This window comes from Epinephelus lanceolatus, chromosome 15, assembly GCF_041903045.1.
Source record: "Epinephelus lanceolatus isolate andai-2023 chromosome 15, ASM4190304v1, whole genome shotgun sequence".
Lineage (NCBI taxonomy): Eukaryota > Metazoa > Chordata > Actinopteri > Perciformes > Serranidae > Epinephelus > Epinephelus lanceolatus.
This window is the reverse complement of record NC_135748.1, coordinates 26,717,101-26,735,586: the sequence shown is the minus strand read 5'-3', so window position 1 is coordinate 26,735,586 and position 18,486 is coordinate 26,717,101. Positions and strand designations below refer to the sequence as shown.

Here is an 18,486-nt window from a genome sequence, read left to right as displayed (position 1 = left end):
ATCTATATAGGACACATCTGTTGGGGAAATCCTCTCAGATCTCTAATTGAGGGAGGACTTTGGATTCAGGGAAGTCACGACATCGATACTCCGGAGTGAATTGGGACATGGTTAGGTAACATAAGTGCTGCTTTGTTCCCCGATTTTCTTCAGGCTTTTGAACTTCACCTTTGACTGAGAGCACAGAAGGTTATTTGAAATCGGCATGACCCCAATCCAATCTGTTTGACTCTTTTCTCTGTTTGTATTTGAGTGTCAGGCGAATTGAAGATGTGCCCTGTCAAGATCCCCACCTGAGATTTCAGCCCTATAGATGCCCCACTCACACACACGTATTATCTCTCAGTATATTCCAGGAAGGTGCTCTGTTTTACCTTCAGTGTTTGCTCTCTCCCTCAACCTGATTCAGCTTCAGCTAGTGGTGTCCTACACTTCCCAGAATGCATTTTGACAACTGCAGGGAATGTGCAATTGTGTGCATCCAGCTATTGAGCCTATACATGCATAAGAAAAGAAAACAACAGTGATGGTGATATTAAGAGCAAAGCGGTGAATTTTCCAGTCGAGAAAAACACATTCTGGTCATTGCAGAAAAAATTCTGTGCAACTGACCATAAACTTGATATTTTTTCACTGCTGGAAATATCGCTTTGCCCATGATTGTTATCTACAAGCCTTTCATACCTGACAATACTGGTCCACAAGTTCAAGGTACATAGTTTCAAGTATTGTGAGATGAGATCTGGTTTGTAGATTATCTCAAATTGCAGTTTACATCCATGTCTGTTCAGACTCGGATGCTTCACACACATCTTCAACTCAGCAGCATAGAAGATTAATATGGTGTTGAATAATGGCCAGAAAAGTGTTTTTACAGAACATTATGATGTCACAGTGAAGCTGACCTTTTGACCTTTTGGATTTAAAATGTCATCACTTGTCAAACATGTTTTGTGAGGTCACAGTGACCTTGACCTTTGACCACCAAAATCTAATCAGCTCATCCCTGACTCTAAGTGGACGTTTTTGCCAAAATTGAAGAAATTTCCTTTTAAGGTGTTCCTGAGATGATGTTCATGAGATCATGGAGGATGAGACAACCTGAAAACATAATGGCTCTGACCTCCACTGTCGCCAACTCTGAGGCATAAAAAGCCCTTATTTCTGTGTTTAGATGATTATCACCGTTTACCCTAGCTAGTTTGACATTTTAGGAAATACTCTTACTCACTTCTTTGCAAGAGTTAGTTGAGCAGATTGATTTTACTCTCGTATCTGTCCGGTAAATATGAGGGTACAGCTAGCAGCCATTTAGTCTAGTCAACACATTCTCACTCTCGATCTCATCACATGTTGTCGTTTGGTCATGGACTTTCTATCTCCAGATTCAATGTGCAAGGTACCTGGGTGCGTTGGTTGTTGACATGTCAAGTTCTGCCTGTTACATGCATTGTCTTCTTTCAAAATATGCACACTGCGTCAATAAAACATGATGAATTGATGTTTTTTTTCATTCAACAACTAATGCACATGGTAGGGTTTAGGGAAAAAAAGAACAGGGTCTGGCTTTATAATCTTACAGGACACAAACACTGCTCCTCCAGGTGAAAGTTGCTGTTTGTTGGACCCATCCACCACCCCTCCAACCCACCTTACTCGGACTTTTGCCACCGTAAATGCTTCATTCTTGTCCTCGCGTTCCATTTCCCCCTGATGCCACCGGCCGCCATTAAACTATAAAAGTGACCGGCCATGTATCATGGCGACATTAAAGGACAGCTTTTTTCATCAGTGTCTGATGCCAGAAGTCACTGCCCAAGCGTCAGATTTCGACGACTTTGGAGAGACCAGGTTGGCCTAGTTAAGCGTAAAGACTACAAACGGGGAAACAGCTAGCCTTGTCTCGGACAAGAAAAGAGTAAGAAAGTATATTTTCCAAAATCTTTCACTATTCTTTACAACAATTTTGCAAAAAAGCAACAAAAACAAGGCAATAGAAGGTGCAATTTATATTTTATGTTCAAGAAGTTGACGTAGCCACCATGAACTGACCCATTTGTTTGTGGACCCTATTTTGAAGGGTTGAGTTTGACATGTCTGCCATCACCATCTTGTTTTTTTGGAGCCAGAAGTGACTGTCTTCGGACAACAGGGTGCTGCTGCAAGGGAGTGAGGGACAAATCTGATTGCTGTGCCTCTATCCTGATTTACAGGTCACCATTAAGCTCACAGTTGAGACTATAAACTCATTTGGATAATGTTTACTAAGGTAATAAATCAAGTGAGAAGTAAGGTCAGTTTCTCTTTGACTTAATCGGACTTCCTTTTGTGACAGTGGAGTCAGCCTCTGCTGTCATTGGCTTCACTTTTCAGACCTGGAAGCCTTGTCCACTGCTCTTAAACACTCCATGAGCATGACTTCCTTAGCTACCCAAACAGGCAGATTATATCCCTGTGTAATGTTGTATACTTTTTTAGTACTGTTTGTATTTGAAGCAGTGATATTGGGGGCTTACATTTTTTGAAAAAAAAAGCTGGGAGGCCTCTGAGGTGCAGCAGCAGGTGAACATCTGATATATTAATCCTGGATCATCTGTCTTCTTACCTCATGTAGCTGCAGCTGTGAAAGCACAGTACGTATTTTTCACCTGTCACTGGATCCATGTTTTTAAGCTATAAATTATCTGTTGGTAGTGTTTAAAAGGAATACAAATGCTATCAAACTCTTGTTCGGATTCTGACTCTGAACACACTGCTCTAAATTTAATTACAGCAAAACTTGTTATTGCCAAAAACAGATTACACATTTGACCCCTTTTCCCAGTCAAGTTGAATTATTTTCACATTGGGTGTGATCATGCTTGAAGGGTGGTGTTTTGTAATGAAATAATCTGTATTCTGTTGATATGATTATTGGTGGGGGAAAAGACAGTCAGTTTGTGGAAACCAAGCTTTGCAATGTGGCATTAAATTTTAATGTGTTGCTGCTGCCACAGGTTGAATTGCCTTTGAATCACAACAGAAGCAGCCTGACGTTGCCAGCCATGAGTATGTCTTGTTGATTTGGTGTGGCTTGTATGGTGGATGGATTAATCGCCCGCACAGCTTTTCTGTGAAACCATCAAAACGATGTCAGCTCAGCTAGATAGAGATGGAACGTCTGCGCGGACAATCTGCTCGCTTGAATCATCCATCTGCGATGCACCACAATCTCCTGCACATTGTTCACCAAGCATCTTTCAGCTTCAAAAGACGGAATGATTTCGAAAGGCTGTGCCGGCTGATCCAGGTGAAACAATAGCTTAAAGCAGACTTCTGGGCATGTGTGAATTTAAGCAGCTGGGGTTCCTCAAACAACGCTGTTTTTTCCTTGGTTCATTGCCTAATCCATTATATTTAAAGAAAAAGAGGAGACAAGCTGTTTTTAGCCTCTCATTTTTTTCCCCTCCTCCAACAGGATTATTCCAGTATGTTACCAGTCACACAGCTCTCTTGATGGAGTGGGAAATTATCCTGACACATATATGACCTAAAAGCAAAAGGAGACAGAGTAAAAATACATTTGTATGGGGCGATCTGGTTTCTGTGTCTTTGTCCTGCTAGCTTTGTGCTCCGTCCGTTTTTCACCATCTTTCAGATCGATTTGTGGCGAGACAGAGAAATATATCTCGCAGGATGTAACGCTGTAGACTCTTTAAGGTTTGGTTTCTTCCTCCATCCTCTACTTCAAGGCTCTGTTGTAATCTCACACAGCTGTCAGATGCAGTAGAATATAGATTTTCAAAGATTTTTCTCTAAATGCTAACAGTTTCCACTTTTATCTCAGAATTCATGGTGCTGGAAGAGTCTTTCAAAACTGATGTATATTGTGCCTAATGAATGCAGCAGATGTGCACCGATGCTGGAGTTGTGTTGCATAAAGCTGCATTTATAACCATTGATCTCCATTCTTATGAACCAAGACAACACATCCCATTGAAATCAGTTTCAAGATGTATTCATTTAATGTTTTTTAACCAAACCACAAGCTGAAAAACCCGTCCATTTGTCACCCACAAGAGACTATTCAATGACTTTAAATAGATTCAGCATACACATAAATAAAACATAAGAAGAAGTTCAGATTACATAGCTTTAGGAAAGATAAGTAAACAATAAGGAGAACAGAATTAATCAACTTGTACATCAAATATGAATACATTCGTAAGACTTGTCCATGTGCTTACTAAGCTTTCATTTTCCTTATTCTGTTAAACAGTAGGAGCACCTCACCCAAGACAACTGACTTTATTAACTAAGTCATGTAGGAGAAATCTAGTCCCGTCATGAACGCAGCGCAGCGGATCAGGATACATGCTTTCTCCTGTCTGTGTGACGGGTGGCCTTATAAAGATGCTCTCACTGGTGTGTGTTTTCCTTTTCTTCACCTCTCGACTGGTGAGGTTGAGACACTTTGATCTCAGGCACTTTCTGAAATCATGAGGTTGTCGACTGACGAACACAAACGCAATATTTTACACGTAATGTAGCCTTACATTCTCTACATACTGTACATTGTTATTTATAGGCCTTCATCTCTTATAGATTCATTTATTTTAAGGAATAGTTTGACATTTTGGGAAACTGACTTTCTTGAAAGTTAAAGGTCCAGTGTGCAGGATTTACAGGAATATTATTATAGAAATAGAATATTATAATCATAACTTTATTTTCATTAGTGTAAAATCACCATAATGTCTTATTTCTATAGGCCCTGTGTCCACCAGTGTGTTTTATCCCCAGCTGAAAACGCCAGGCGCTCCTTAGGAAACGCCCGGCTTGGAGTGTTTGAGAGCACTTTGGACGCTGTGGCTGCTATGATACGGAATATCTGTGGAAGGAAACATGTCGGCCCAAGGCTGAAGCAAGTAGGAAGAGGGATGTTGTTCAGCACTTGTACATTTGATGATGGTTAGTCCTCATGGTATTTGACAGCTTAAGTGACACTGATGAAGCCAACATTTTACCCAAAGTTGAACATTTTGAAACTTTCGGCGCTATGAAAAAAAAACAACATGCCGTGCTTAGTGCAGAATTCATGCTCAGCACTTCCTATTAAAAAGAATTTAAAAAATACACCTCAGGAAAAAAAGGCTTTGGTGGACACTGTCCCTAAGATTGAGCTGATTATATCTACATACGGATTGGGTCGTCTTGTTCGACAGTAGACCACAATGGATGTAGGCTGGCTCTAGATAGGGCTATTTGCATTTTCGTGTTTTTGCGTTGGCCACCATTGTTCTCCTACATGCTTAGCACACAGTAGAAGTTTCAGTAGGTTGTAATCTGCAACCTCACCGCTAGATACCACTAAATCCTACACACTGGACCTTTCAGGCCTGCAGGGGAAGATGACAAATAACTGACAAGAAACTTTGGAAACGGCGGTGATGCGAATCTGTGACAGTTATAACGGATCAGCTATTGTCATGATGTAATGTCTGTTCTGCCCAGCTTCGTTGGTTGATGCCTTTGTGCGAAAGCTCAAATCAAAGTCAGTTTTTTAGTGTAATTTTTGCGTTCTGTGTGAAAGTACCAAAGTCAGAAACAGTTTTAAAAATTGTATTGACGTGCAAATTAATCACACAAATAAAAAATAAACACCTCCTCTGTGTTAAGGCCCTTTAAAGAAGATCAATTCAATCTGTCCATTGAAGCTTAGCTTTGCAACATGACTGGAAACGGGGGAACATCTAGCCTAGCTCTGTCCAAAGGTACGAAATAAACCTACCAGAGCTAGCTACCAGAGTGTTTGTACAAAAAACAAAGCTTAAAATCTAAAAATTATGGATTTATAAGGGCTCATGTGTCAGACTATTTCTTGGCTGAGTGCAGTGATGCCCTATATGTCATTACTGGGAGGTTGCGTCCCCCGGTTTGAATGTTATTAGTCCATTAAATGGGCATTATTAATGGTTTTAAGTCTTATGGGTAAGATGGCTGTTACACCAACTAGTAGGTTCCAAATGCTGTTATCAGCCCTTTATATGGCCATGTTTATTGGTATGTGGCAGTGGAGGAAGTCAGGTGACGTAAAATTAGTACAAAAAGCAAGAAAGTCCATGTACGAAGGTGATGGGGTGGTGAACGGTCTAAACAAACAAAGGACTTGTTTTGTGTCCCATGTGAAACCAGATGTCAACAATGAAGTATTTTAACTACATGACATGTGATGTTATTACGTTAGTTACAAACGTATTTATTTTAAGCCAAACCACAATCTTATTTTTAAACAAATCCATTTAGTATTAACGCCTAAACCTACTGAACACAGCGCACATTTAATAGGTTGATAACAGCGTCTTTAACCTTCTGGTCAGTGTAGCAGGTGCTGCTAACCTATATCTATAAGGTCTATTTGTCCATGTGTTGCCAGGCAACCACCAGAGACTTCCATCATACTTATTCCCCCAAATGTTTAACTATTCCTTTAATGCAATTAAATTAAATTAATCTAAAAATGACAGGTACGTGGGAAGATTGTTACAGGTAAATAATTCTGCAGGCCCCTCTTGTACAAGAATGAATGAAAAACAGGAAGTTAATTTCAGTCCAAACCACCACATGACCCGACCTGATTCAATGTGTACAAGCTGAAACATGCTGGCCCAGATTCTGATCAACCTATAAAAGCTAATGTCTTACCCTCAAGTACAAAAAAATGTTGTCTTATTTCCAGTCCTGGGTCAAATCAAATTTAGCTTACGTTTTGAACTGATTTATCATCTACCAGAGAGACTTAGTGTAAGATAGTAAGAACAAATGACACAGTGACAGTTCAGTCAATCAACAAGGAAAATACCAAAAGTTACTCTAAAAACTCCTGCGATGTAAATTTCACAACATTCACAGTATTGTCCAGTGTGGCAAAAACCCACACCTGTCTTACACTACACAAAAAGATAAAAATGAAAAAAAGTTGGCCCAGGTCTGGAAATTACACAAACTCTCATTTCACAGAGTCACAATTTAAGAACTTAAGAAAAGCTTTTGCATGTTGTTTAAGACAAAAGTAGAGTACTTTTTATATAAAATTACCCAATAAATGACCTTATCAATAAAAACAATATGACATTGAATTATACATATATATACAACAAGTGAAACCTTTCACAAAGTAGTAATAACCTGATCGTTTTATACATCATGGAAATAGCCATTTCCTCATGTTTTAAGGCATACAGTCATTATGCACAAGTCTAAAGATTCGAATCAACGATGCACAAATTGAGGTCGATGGCTGAAAAATGCAGACTATCCTCAACTCTATGTACACTTATTGGTAAGCAGGTTAGAGTGCGATCATGTCCCATGTATGTTTGTAAATGTGCATGTTGGTATGTTCCTGCAGGCTGAAATCCATGGTAGAACTCAGTGTCAGCCCAAAGAAGCCAACAAGTAAAATGCCTTTTTGTTCTCAATTCTTAGAAGCAGCTCCTCAGCTTTCAGAGCAGAGACTATAACAAAAGTTAAAATCATTTTCTCACACATGGATGCATCTTATCTCGGTGTTGATGACCCTGAAGTGATGCATTAAACACTTGAATAATAAATGATAATCAAGCCATTTTGCACTAATCTGTCTGATCTTCCACCGGCACAATGTCAAGTGCATCCATTTATGGTTAGCATTCCAGCACTTTAAACTGACTTAATGCCATTTAAAGACACCATTTGTTTTAATAAATGCATGTTTAAAAAAAACTTTTGTGTGAATGCAACCCTTTTTCAGTAGGTATAGTCTCCGGTAAAATGAAACGCCATCCAAGGTCAACTTTTACAGAAAACAGTGAGAAATACAGTATAAAAAACATTAAATCAAGATGCATAACAATTTCATTTTAATAGGTCTGTTAAAATCCAATATAAACTGATGTATGTTGTGTTTTGCTGAGAGAATCTTTGAGAAAAAATGATAAATAGCAATGCAGATACCTGTGTTAACCATCTCTGTACATCTTCATCTGTTATCCTATGGAAGCAAATTTGATAATTTCCATATTTCAGTTAATAAGAACATCTGAAAAACATTCTCCATGCTCTCTCTGCAGTCTTTTATGTCCATGTGTTGTTAAAAGCTGCATCTTCTGAGCGTCTCTCATTATCATCTCGTCATGCATTTATGTACAAGTCAAACGTCACCATGTATTCTGGATATTTCTACCTGTAAAAGGGAGAAGAACAAGCCAGTTTCCCATAGTCTTAGCTGTTTGAAGTGATGCAGGATGGATGCCATATGGCGATCACATAGTCTTAGATCCAGTTCACCACTCTTCCTCGCTCCTCCCACCTTCATCTCCAAATCAGTCAACATACTGTAGCTACAACGGCACAGATGAGCTCTGACCTGCTCCCCCTGAAGGAGTACAAGAGTTTGAGAGACCTACAAGGTGGTGTAGATGTAGACAAAGATGATGACTACCAAGTTGAGAATGGTCCCAATGATGCCCAACATGGCCAAGATGCTCTCCTCCTTACTCTCCTTGTCTTGGATTCCCTTTTCCTCATCACAGTGGAGAGTGTTTACCATTTTCCCTGGAAAAGTCTGCAGTTTTCGTCTCAGACCAATCTGGAGTGAGCAGATAAGAGAGAAAAGAGAAACACAGTTGGTGTGTTAGTAACCGCAACTGGTAAATTTGTCCTTTGAAGATGGTCTTTGCGCAGTGTATGGTGGACAGCGATAATGGCAATGAAACAAAAAGAAAAGTTATGTGTTGGCGAGATGGTTGGTGAGGCGATGGAATATTTAAAAAGCAATTATCGAAGTGATATTTTTTCATGCTAATATGTTTTAAAAATGCATTAATTGGATAGAATGCTGCCTAAAAGTAGTGACATAAATGCATTGTTATCTGAGATAGCTACATCTGTTTCACGGACTGTTTTATCCATAAATGCAAAAAATTATGTGGGAAACTGTTCTGGCCTGGGGAACAGATTTAAGAGTTAGTGCTTGTGATTTAAAAAAAAAACAACAACAGCAGGGGTGTGTGATGTTTGCTGCTCAGCCCAGTCACCGGAGGAAGATGTTGGTATTGTACGTTTCTGCAAACCACAGATATGCTACATTTGTCCGTTTCACATATATGATTCATTCATTCATTCATTCATTCAATTTCTGTAACCGCTTATTCTGTTGGGGTGACGGGGCAGCAGGAGCCTATCCCAGCTGTCATTGTTACATATCTGTGGTTTGCAGAAATGGACAATGCCAACATTTATTCTGGCTGCATGGTTACCTTGCTTATTGCCAATTTCAGAGGAAGCGCTTACTGCTTGTGTGTGAAAGACAGAAAAAAATGCTTCAAAAGTGTGTTTATGTGTTGTAATTCCATGTCATACTTTATTAAAGATCGTCATTAGTATGTAAAATTCTATTTGTAGAATATTTACAGGTCACATTGATCCAAAATGTTTGGTTGATTTGATCAGAGGATTGGCAGAGGTGTCCCATAACATCCCAACATGCATACACACCCTCATTGATATAATGCATTCTCTAGCCACTTACCCTACCCTTAACCATCACAACTTAATGCCTACCCCTAACCCTTACCCTAACCCAAACCTACTTTAACCTGAACCCTAAAACCAAGTCCTTACCCTCAAACAGGCATTTAAAAAGTGAGGAGGGGCCAAAATGTCCTCATTTTGCAAAAATGTCCTCACTCTGTTGCTAAAATACCTTATTTGGTCCTCATTGTGTAGCATGTACAAGTACACACACACACACACACACACACACACACACACACACACACACACACATTCAAAGACCTCGAACTGTAAATGTGTAGGGTCTACTGTACCGCTGCTCTCTGCATGTTGCTCTGAGTTTCCTATAAGCCTCTGTAAAGCTATATTTAATTCAAGGATTTGTGAAAGATTTTCCATCAAAAGTGAATGACTTCACTTCGTTCCTTCAATAAAATATAGTCATCTCCTGAGTTTTTAAATGTGGAAAAAACGAGGTCGGCGAAAACACGAGAACTCCAATCTGGTGTTGAACAGCTTAAACTGTTTTCATCAATGTGAAATGAAGACTCAAACTCCTGGATGATTTAAATCAATTTACATTCACAGAGTTAAAATTGGTTTTAAATTCTTAAAACAAACGTGTGTACATTCATGATTAATGTCAGCTTTAATCCAGTTATCATGCAGTGCACTCTTGTTAAGAGGACACTGAGTTAATTGAATATTTACTATAACTGTCTGGTTTCTGAAGGCTTTCTGCAAATTGTAAATCTATTTTTTTTGGTGTGCTTTTACTACAAATGGGAGATTAAATGATGAAAAGTACTTGGGTGTCAGACAGGTAGCTTAATTCCCCAGTAACTTTTCCTATCACGATTAGAAACAATTCACAATTTCTTTGGATATTGCCACATAAGAGGTGCTGTTCAACGCCTGTGACACAAATAACACAGGTTTACCACTTATATGAACACTAATATACCATACTTCATCTATTTTTCAGGTATTATGAATATGTTATAAAGTGTGATGTAAGCCGTATACAATAGAATTTAGCCCCACATAAAACACGATCATGTAAACATGGCTTATTCTTGTTGAAGTGAACTTCTGACCATAACAAAATGAACGATTGCAACCATGATAACAGTGTACTTCTAAAAACAGACACTCGTCTTGATTGACATGCTGGACATCAGAGGAATAGCCCTGGCAGCTCTCTAAGGACTGCGTGGGACTGCCGTGATCCGATACAAGTTCTGAGTGTGCCAGCTTGTGTGTGTGTGTGTGTGTATTGATTGGTGTAGCCCGGGGTGGAGTATTAGAAACTAGCTGTATGTTTTCAGCCTGCAAGCACAGCAGCTTGTGCAAGTTGGCATCCAAATACCTCTCAGGAGAACAGCCTTCCTTTTGCGGGTCAATGGGTTTTATACGCCGACTAGCAACAGTAAGGCATGTAAGCTAACGCAGACTAAAAATAAACCTTTTAACAGGGAGCCGTTCCTCTTGGTAAAAAGCTTGGGCATTTAGATAAACTACACATTTTTTTTCACTTCCAGCATGAGTTCACAAAAAGACGCCACCTGAAGCGCTACGTGGGTACACATTGTGCCCTTTCCACTGATGTACCTCATGAAAGAGGAAGTGACTTGCAATAATAAAGACAAACCTGTGCTATAATTTAATGCTTCTGTGTAGTGACACTTCTGGATCTGAGCTAGAACACCCAGCTAAAAAGACAAAGTCAGGTCAAATGATATTTTTTGTATTTCTGTCCCAACCAAACTCCACTTGGTTGTGCTCTACAGGAACCACTCTACCTCACTGCATTCTTAAACTTAAATAAATTAAGTGATTTAAAGTATATTCTTCATATTGTATATTCTATAGATAGTCTATAGCAGTGGTTCCAAACTGGTGGGTCGTGGTCTAAAAGTGGGTCGCTGGTCCATTCTGAATGGACCGCAAGTGACTGATGAATGTGTCAAGTTTGTAAAAAATACACTTTATTATTGAAGTACATTCCAGCACAAGCTTTTATTTTGAAGTGCCGTTTCCTGTTGCAGAGTCATTAACAGACAGCTACATTACAGAGACAGCAAACTAGCTTGACAGGCCAAGCACAAGTATGGCGCTCAATATATATCTCCCTGAGGCCCTGCATCCCCATATGAGGACATCACATTCTGGGTTTGCTGCACCTTATACTTCATTCTACTTAACTCAGACCTGTTGTCCTCATCCATGGACACTTTTTTGTGCCATCTAGTGGTAGTAAGACCACAATACACGCATCCATGTAAAAGCAAGATGGCAGCCATCTCTACCAAGTCAGTCTGTGGCTGATCCCGACACAAAAGTGGACAAGGTCCAAAACTTGATCACATTTAATGGCTGAAACATTGTTTATTTATAAATAATAATGTTTGTAATTTGATATGGCAACACATTTGACCAATTTTAGCAACAGTAACAAGCTTTTAAAATCATCTTGCTCGAGGACATTGGGACTTTATTATCGTCTTATTTGAGGATGTTGGGACCAATTAGGTGCGACAGACATTCCTAGCTTGGAGTATGGATTAAGGAAAATTCATGCCGAAATTCCAAATGAACAAATCACAAGTTGTAGATTTGTTGTATTATTTGTAATTTAGTTTTTGCACAGCAATGTTCAGGTGATCAGTTTTAAACTTGTGACTATTAAGATAAACCCAACATCCCCAGCTGAGGACATCTTTTTTTTTTTCTCCAAACTACTACAAATTTCTTTCCTTCCTCATTCTCATTTTTGTTTGGAGTGCCTGGATTCTTTTCCTGACTACAAATACTTATCAGGTCCTACTGATATGAAATAGCCAGGAAACATTAAAATGTATACCAAACAGCAGCTGATGTCTCAGGAGGATATAACTGTGTGGACCTTGAATTAATGACTAAGGAGCAATCTGGTCATGCCCCCCTATGTATTTAGAACGTGTGTATTGTTCCCCCAATGAAAACGCAAAAAGTAGCAGATACACCATACACCATAAACTGATGCCCAAAAGGAACACATTGGTGCATTAAAATTGACCAGAATGCAGGAAATAAAGTGTGTAATGCTCAAAATTGTCTGGTTGAGGACCCCAAACCTTACATTTCATATGTGTCCCTCCCAGTGTTGAAACCTTGGCCCTTGTGTGCAGGCCCCACTCGCGCATATTTTTCACAAATTCCAGTTAAAAAAAGAGAGGAAACTTCTTTTTCCTGACAATGAATCTCACTCCTCACAGTTGTTTACAGTAATTAACCTTTGCAAAGCCCACATTATTAAGGCTCATTTGCAGGTGTCCTTTGCAATAATTGAAATTTATGTAACCTTTTCAAGGAGCTCTGCCAAAGTGGAGATTTTTATATCACCAGTGCAGCTTTTCTTTGACTTACTGATTGTGTTCTTGGACAGTTTGGCAGAGGGAAAAAGGTCTTGGCAGATATCACCACCCAGTAGAAATCAGTTACAGAACATCAGAGTTTATGTGTGTAGATAGATTACCAAAAAGGACGAATCTGAGGGAGATGAAACTGACTGAGATGGTCACAATAGGATAAAGACAGACTGAGTTTACATGAGGCCAATGCTGTATTTCAAATGTTAGATTTTATGAGTCAAACACAGGAATCATAGAAAATTCACATCAATTATGGAGGGACCACCGTCAGGCATTGGCTTTTGTGTTTATGGATTACCTATAAGTCAAAGACCTTTTGTTCAGGCCTGTTTATATAAGGTTAAGAGCATGAAACTGCTTGTCCTTACTGAAAGACTAACATCTCACACACGGTGACTCTGAATGACGGCAGCGTCCAATCATCGACATGCATTGTGCTCTTGACGCACATAAAAACCCCATCAGGTTGTGACTCTGTGTTAAAGTGTGCCCTCCTCCTCTGATCTGTAACAATGGGCTTTGATTGTCTCTCCTGGGGAGCACTATAAACGGGGCTTCCCTCAACATGAATGTGGATCTTAATAAATTTAATTTAATAAATAAATAAAACAAGGTGGGGGGAAAACGTGCCTGAGGATGTGGTAGGAGATGGAGGAGGGTGAGGGGGAGCAGTGGTGGAAAGTAACTAAGTACATTTACTTGAGTACTGCATTCAAGTGAAATTTAGAGATACTTGTACTTTACTTGAATAATTCTATTTTATGCTATGATACATCTACTCCACTACAATTACCTGACAGCTTTAGTTACAGGTTACTTTTCAAATCGAGATTTTGTCCAGATTTTTTCAGTGTCTAGTTGGAGTCCCTTCAGATGTCTGTGTTGTTATTCCACCAAAGAGACATTTTCCCTCTAAACTTTCCAGGTTATTTAATCTAAATAAGACTGGAGAAAAAGTCAGAAAATGACAGACTGTTTTCATGCACTGTTCGTATGTATACCTACGAAAAATAATGCAACACAGTTCATGTGTAATCATGAGCCAGTGACTCGTGTGCATCCCACGTGATCAGGAAGACTGCGATCAAATGACCAATGTGCTGCTGTTAGGGTTAAGAACAACATATTATAAAAGGCCAAAGTCTGTGTAAGGAGGCAGGTTGAGGTGGTGGATGGGTCAAACAAACACAGGACTTTCCCCCAGGAAACTGGTGTTTGAAACCATGTGAGACCAAGACCCTTAAATTATTTGAAGGTATGCTAGCTAGCTAGCATAAATAAACGCACTATGTCCATAAAACACTGTGAATTGAGTTTTTTTTGCCTTTAACAACTAATGCACATGGTTTGGTTTAGGATAAAAAGAACAGGGTTTGGCTTTATAATCTTACAGGATGTGAACACTGCTCTCTCAGGTGAAAGTTGGTGTTTGTTGGGCCCATCCACTGCCCCTTCCACCCACCCTACTTGGACTTTCGTCACCTTAACTTTTGTTTGTGTCTCACCGCGTTTGCCTCTGACACTGCTGAGGGCCGTTCAGACTGGCTGTGTATTATGGCTTATTCTTCAGTGTCTGACGCCGCAAGTCATTGCCCAAGCACCGGATTTCAACAACTTTGGAGCGAGACCGGGTTTAAAGAGGTGGACTGCACAAGCAATTTATTACGACAGTGCCAGTTCATTAAGATGGTGAACTCTAATGGCCATAGTAATTATTAAAGGAGCAGAGGAGGAAGTGACGTGACATGATGTAGCATAAAAAGTGACAAAGTCCACGCAACATTGTCCAAATAAGAAGCCCCTATTTGGTGGGTGGGAGGGGCGGTGGATGGGTCACACAAACACAGGACTTTTACCCAGGAGACTGGCGTTCCTGTCCCAGAGTCAAGGTTGACCTCTTTTAATAACAACATAGCCTGGTACACTAGCATGTGTAGAATGCTATGCTAGTGACACATCTGAAGTATCTGACATGACAGAGGTACATTTTTTATACAAAACCATGATGTTTTTCCTAAACTTAACCTCGTAGTATTGTTGCCTAAACCTAACAAGCAGTACTGCAACGTTAGCATTAGCAACGTCATGACGTTAACAATATGTTTGTAACTGTAACCGTTAGAAAGGTAATATATGAAGTGGGGCCAGTCATATAGGACATTTTGGAAGTCAGTGGAAAATTACCAATATCATTATATCTGTTATGGGGGCATTTTACTGCAAGCAAGTACTTTTAATTTGATACTTTACATTTTTTTTATGATAATACTTTGGAGTAGGATTTTGAATACAGTAGTTTTACTTGTAATGGAGTTTGTTTACATTAACGTATTGGTAGTTTATATCTGAATACTTCTTCCACCACCGAGGAGGAGGTGACGGTGGTGGAAGTGGTGGTGAAGAGGGGTCCAGGCTCTGCCAAAACCTGGGTGCTGAGAAAACAGCTTTACCACCGAGTACAGCTGTGCATCACACAGCAAACCCTCTGGATGCCTTCCAGTGCCTCCTCAGCGTCTCCAGTGTTCAACAGAGAGCATTCGGTTTCAAGTGGCAGCCAGAGCTGGCACCCTGCGATGTGCCATAATCATTAACCACCCATAATGACTCCCTGTGTCTGTTTAACACTCAGGCTGGACTGTGTGTGATCAGATCATCAGCGATCAGAGCTGTCATAAGCTACAAAGTAAAGTCACTGAGATATACTCACACAGCGCGTCTTAAACATATCAAATAAAAGAATTATTAATCCAGTCAAGCTACAGTACACAGTCTCCACTTCTCCACCTCTTATTGATTAGTCATTTGACTGTGTGCTATTCTAAGGTAGGATTTAGTTATCTCAGTATTGATTCCTGTTGTCACTCAAGAGCTCATTTCCAACGATTCCAACACTTTCAAGTCTTAACTTTTCCCTCTGTGATTAATCTGAGCCGGCCTGTCACTGTCTGGGCCACTCCTGACTCAAATATGAAACATAGCATCTCTGGGATCAACAATGTCTCCTTCAAAATGAAAAGCATCTCCCTGGGAGTTTTTTCCTCTCACAAGGCAAACTCACACCTGGCTCTTCACTTGCACAGCAACAGCCAGAAGTGTGTTTGTGTAAAAAGAGCAGACAGACAGAGAGAAAGAAAGAGAGGAGGGGAGGAAAAGGGGCGATGCCATACCTGGGACAACAAATCCGGACGCTCCTGCTACACCTAACAGGAGCATCTAACATCCTGAGATCAGATCAGTGGAGAGTAAAACCTTTTGCCACTTGAATAATCCTGAGCATGTCAAACCACTCCAGATGCTAACAGAGTCTGACAGGCAGGAGTCGCTTTTGGCATTGTTGTAAAATGGAATTAAAGCAAACAGCTCTCTCCCAAGTGTGTGTACAAATGCACACACACATACACAGGTTGATGCCTATCACACATTGACACACACAATCAGGGTATCACATACAAACATAATGTCTGTTAACAATGCATATATGTAGAGAAATGGAAAAATGGAGAAGAGGAAAAAGAGTTTGTAGTGAAATCTGATGAGGTGCTGCCAATTGTGAGCGTGACCCATTTTCCATAACCTGTACTCGTTGTTCTGTGAGTGAGAGGAAAGTGACAGATCTATTTTGGATGGGACAAGAATTGCATCTGTGGAGAACTCGTTTTTTATTGATCAAAAGGATCCTGCTAATGACACAACAGAAAAGTTCAGAAATGCAGCAGCTTAAATTCAAAGACATGGAACTTATATTTAACATAAAAGAAGGGTTGCATATTAGTATTTTTTAAAAGTATTCTTGCGTATCATTTCCATATGAGGATAGTGTAGAAAGTCTGTCCAAAAACAAGTTCACAGGAGCTACAGTTGGAATTCATCTCAGCGCACACTTGACAAAACGACTGGTTGAGTGACAAATGAATTGCTCCATGTACCAAAAGCTGAGATTGTCCCGCTGTTACATAAGAGGCATTTAAACTTGTTAGCAACATGCATGAGGATCAGCACCCAGAGGGCCATGTGGATGTGTCTCCTGGACAAACGTAGCTCATAGTATCTCTCAGAGTAAACCAGAAAAGACATAAAGAGCTTGAAACATTGAGGTGTCTCTGTTACGTTAATCAATGATTCATACAAAGACAACTGAGCCTGGAAATACCCCACATTTATAAAGAATATATCATGATGCATAATAAATTCATAGCTACACACTGTCATGACATTTAAGAATAATGAAAGATTCATTAAGTGTTTGTTGATGGTTTACAGCTCTGCACATGACGATGAGTTCAACATAAAAAATAAGCTCTGGACGTGGGATGACAGTGGTACTTTAGAGACCTACCTTGCAAAGCATCAGGAATAACATAGCATTGGACATGCTGGAGGGGGACGCCTTTCCGTAGTGCACAGACATCCCTGGCAACTAAGGTGAAAGTCGACCCCGCTCATCCTTCGGCTGTGGAGGGGCACAGGATCCAGAGAGGGCAGGCTCGTGTTCCAGGCGGTCCAATGTTAGGGCTCTCGTTGGATGTCGTACCCTGCAGCGCTCCAGCGTCTCCTCCCCGAATTTCATCTCACTAGTGGCCAAGTTCTAGCCGCCGTCACTTTCTCCTCCTCAGCCTGGTGAGAGCTGAAACTGTGCTGCCCACCTCCTCTCCGCTTCTCTCCCTCTGCCTGTTTTGTTATCCTCCCCACCTCTGCTTCTCTCTTCTCCTCCTCTTCTTCTTCTTCTTCTTGTCTGTGAGGAAGGATGATGTCAAGTTGAAGAATGGAGCCAGTTGATGGGCAGATGGGGGTGGGAGGGTAACAAAGCTGTTTCATGTGAACATTTCCATCCTCCTTTTGTCTTTATTCCGCGAAGCTTTCAAAAACAGGAGATATTTCAGTCTTGTCTCTCCTGCCAACACACCCCTATCAAGCCTTATTAAAAGCTCATCTCTATCAAACTTTTATACCGCTCAGCAATGTAAAACATGTTTAGTTGATGTCTCGGCTTCTAAATGTTTCATGCTGAAATAAAAAAGGAAAAAAGGCACCCCTGCTGAAGTGGTGGATGCCCCTGCTTGCTCTACATGATGTGTAACCTAACATACCTTTTCTTGCGCTCCACTGACTGAGCGTGTATCCCTAACTAACTGAGCAGAGCGTGAACGCTGGACGGCTATAAGAGAGAGACAGAGAGGAAGGGAGAGCGAGGGAAGGGGGTGCTGGGAAGGAACCCGTCGCCTCACACTGACGCTGTCGTGGCTGCTTTCGCTCCACAGGCAAGAGGTATCCCCTGCTCCCTTTCTCCCGCGCATGTTAATGCAGCCACGGTTGCCTGGCAACCGACTCAGGGGAGTCACACAGAGCCTGACGACAAGAGGCATTTGTGACAGAGGCCGGGAAGAAGGGTGAAGGTCTCCTCTGGTATGTTTTTGTGAAGATCGTGTGTGTATATATGTGTACATATAAATTGTGTGTGTGTGTGTGTGTGTGTGTGTGTGTGTGTGTGTATTTTCAGTGGAATCACAGTGACAGGTGAATTTGTTCAAGGGGCAAAATA

The 18,486-nt window shown here is 40.5% G+C and overlaps 1 protein-coding gene across 1 annotated transcript; it reads right to left on the bottom strand.

Moving 5' to 3' along the window:
• Nucleotides 1–3,981: 3,981 nt before the first annotated feature.
• tunar (TCL1 upstream neural differentiation-associated RNA) lies at nucleotides 3,982–18,212 on the bottom strand. Its single transcript, XM_078175095.1, has 2 exons — nucleotides 17,284–18,212; nucleotides 3,982–8,608 (listed from the first exon to the last, which is right to left on the bottom strand). Exons 1-2 carry the CDS (start codon nucleotides 17,353–17,355, stop codon nucleotides 8,423–8,425), a joined length of 258 nt encoding a protein of 85 aa, XP_078031221.1. The 5' UTR covers nucleotides 17,356–18,212; the 3' UTR covers nucleotides 3,982–8,422.
• Between the last annotated feature and the right edge of the window lie 274 nt (nucleotides 18,213–18,486).

What these genes read in the sequence shown, in the direction of transcription:
- tunar (XM_078175095.1), bottom strand. Translation starts at nt 17,355, where the DNA reads ATGTCTGTGCACTACGGAAAGGCGTCCCCCTCCAGCATGTCCAATGCT. An exon ending in TATTCCTGATGCTTTGCAAG is followed by an intron (nt 8,609 to 17,283) that starts GTAGGTCTCTAA and finishes TGCTCACTCCAG; the next exon opens with ATTGGTCTGAGACGAAAACT.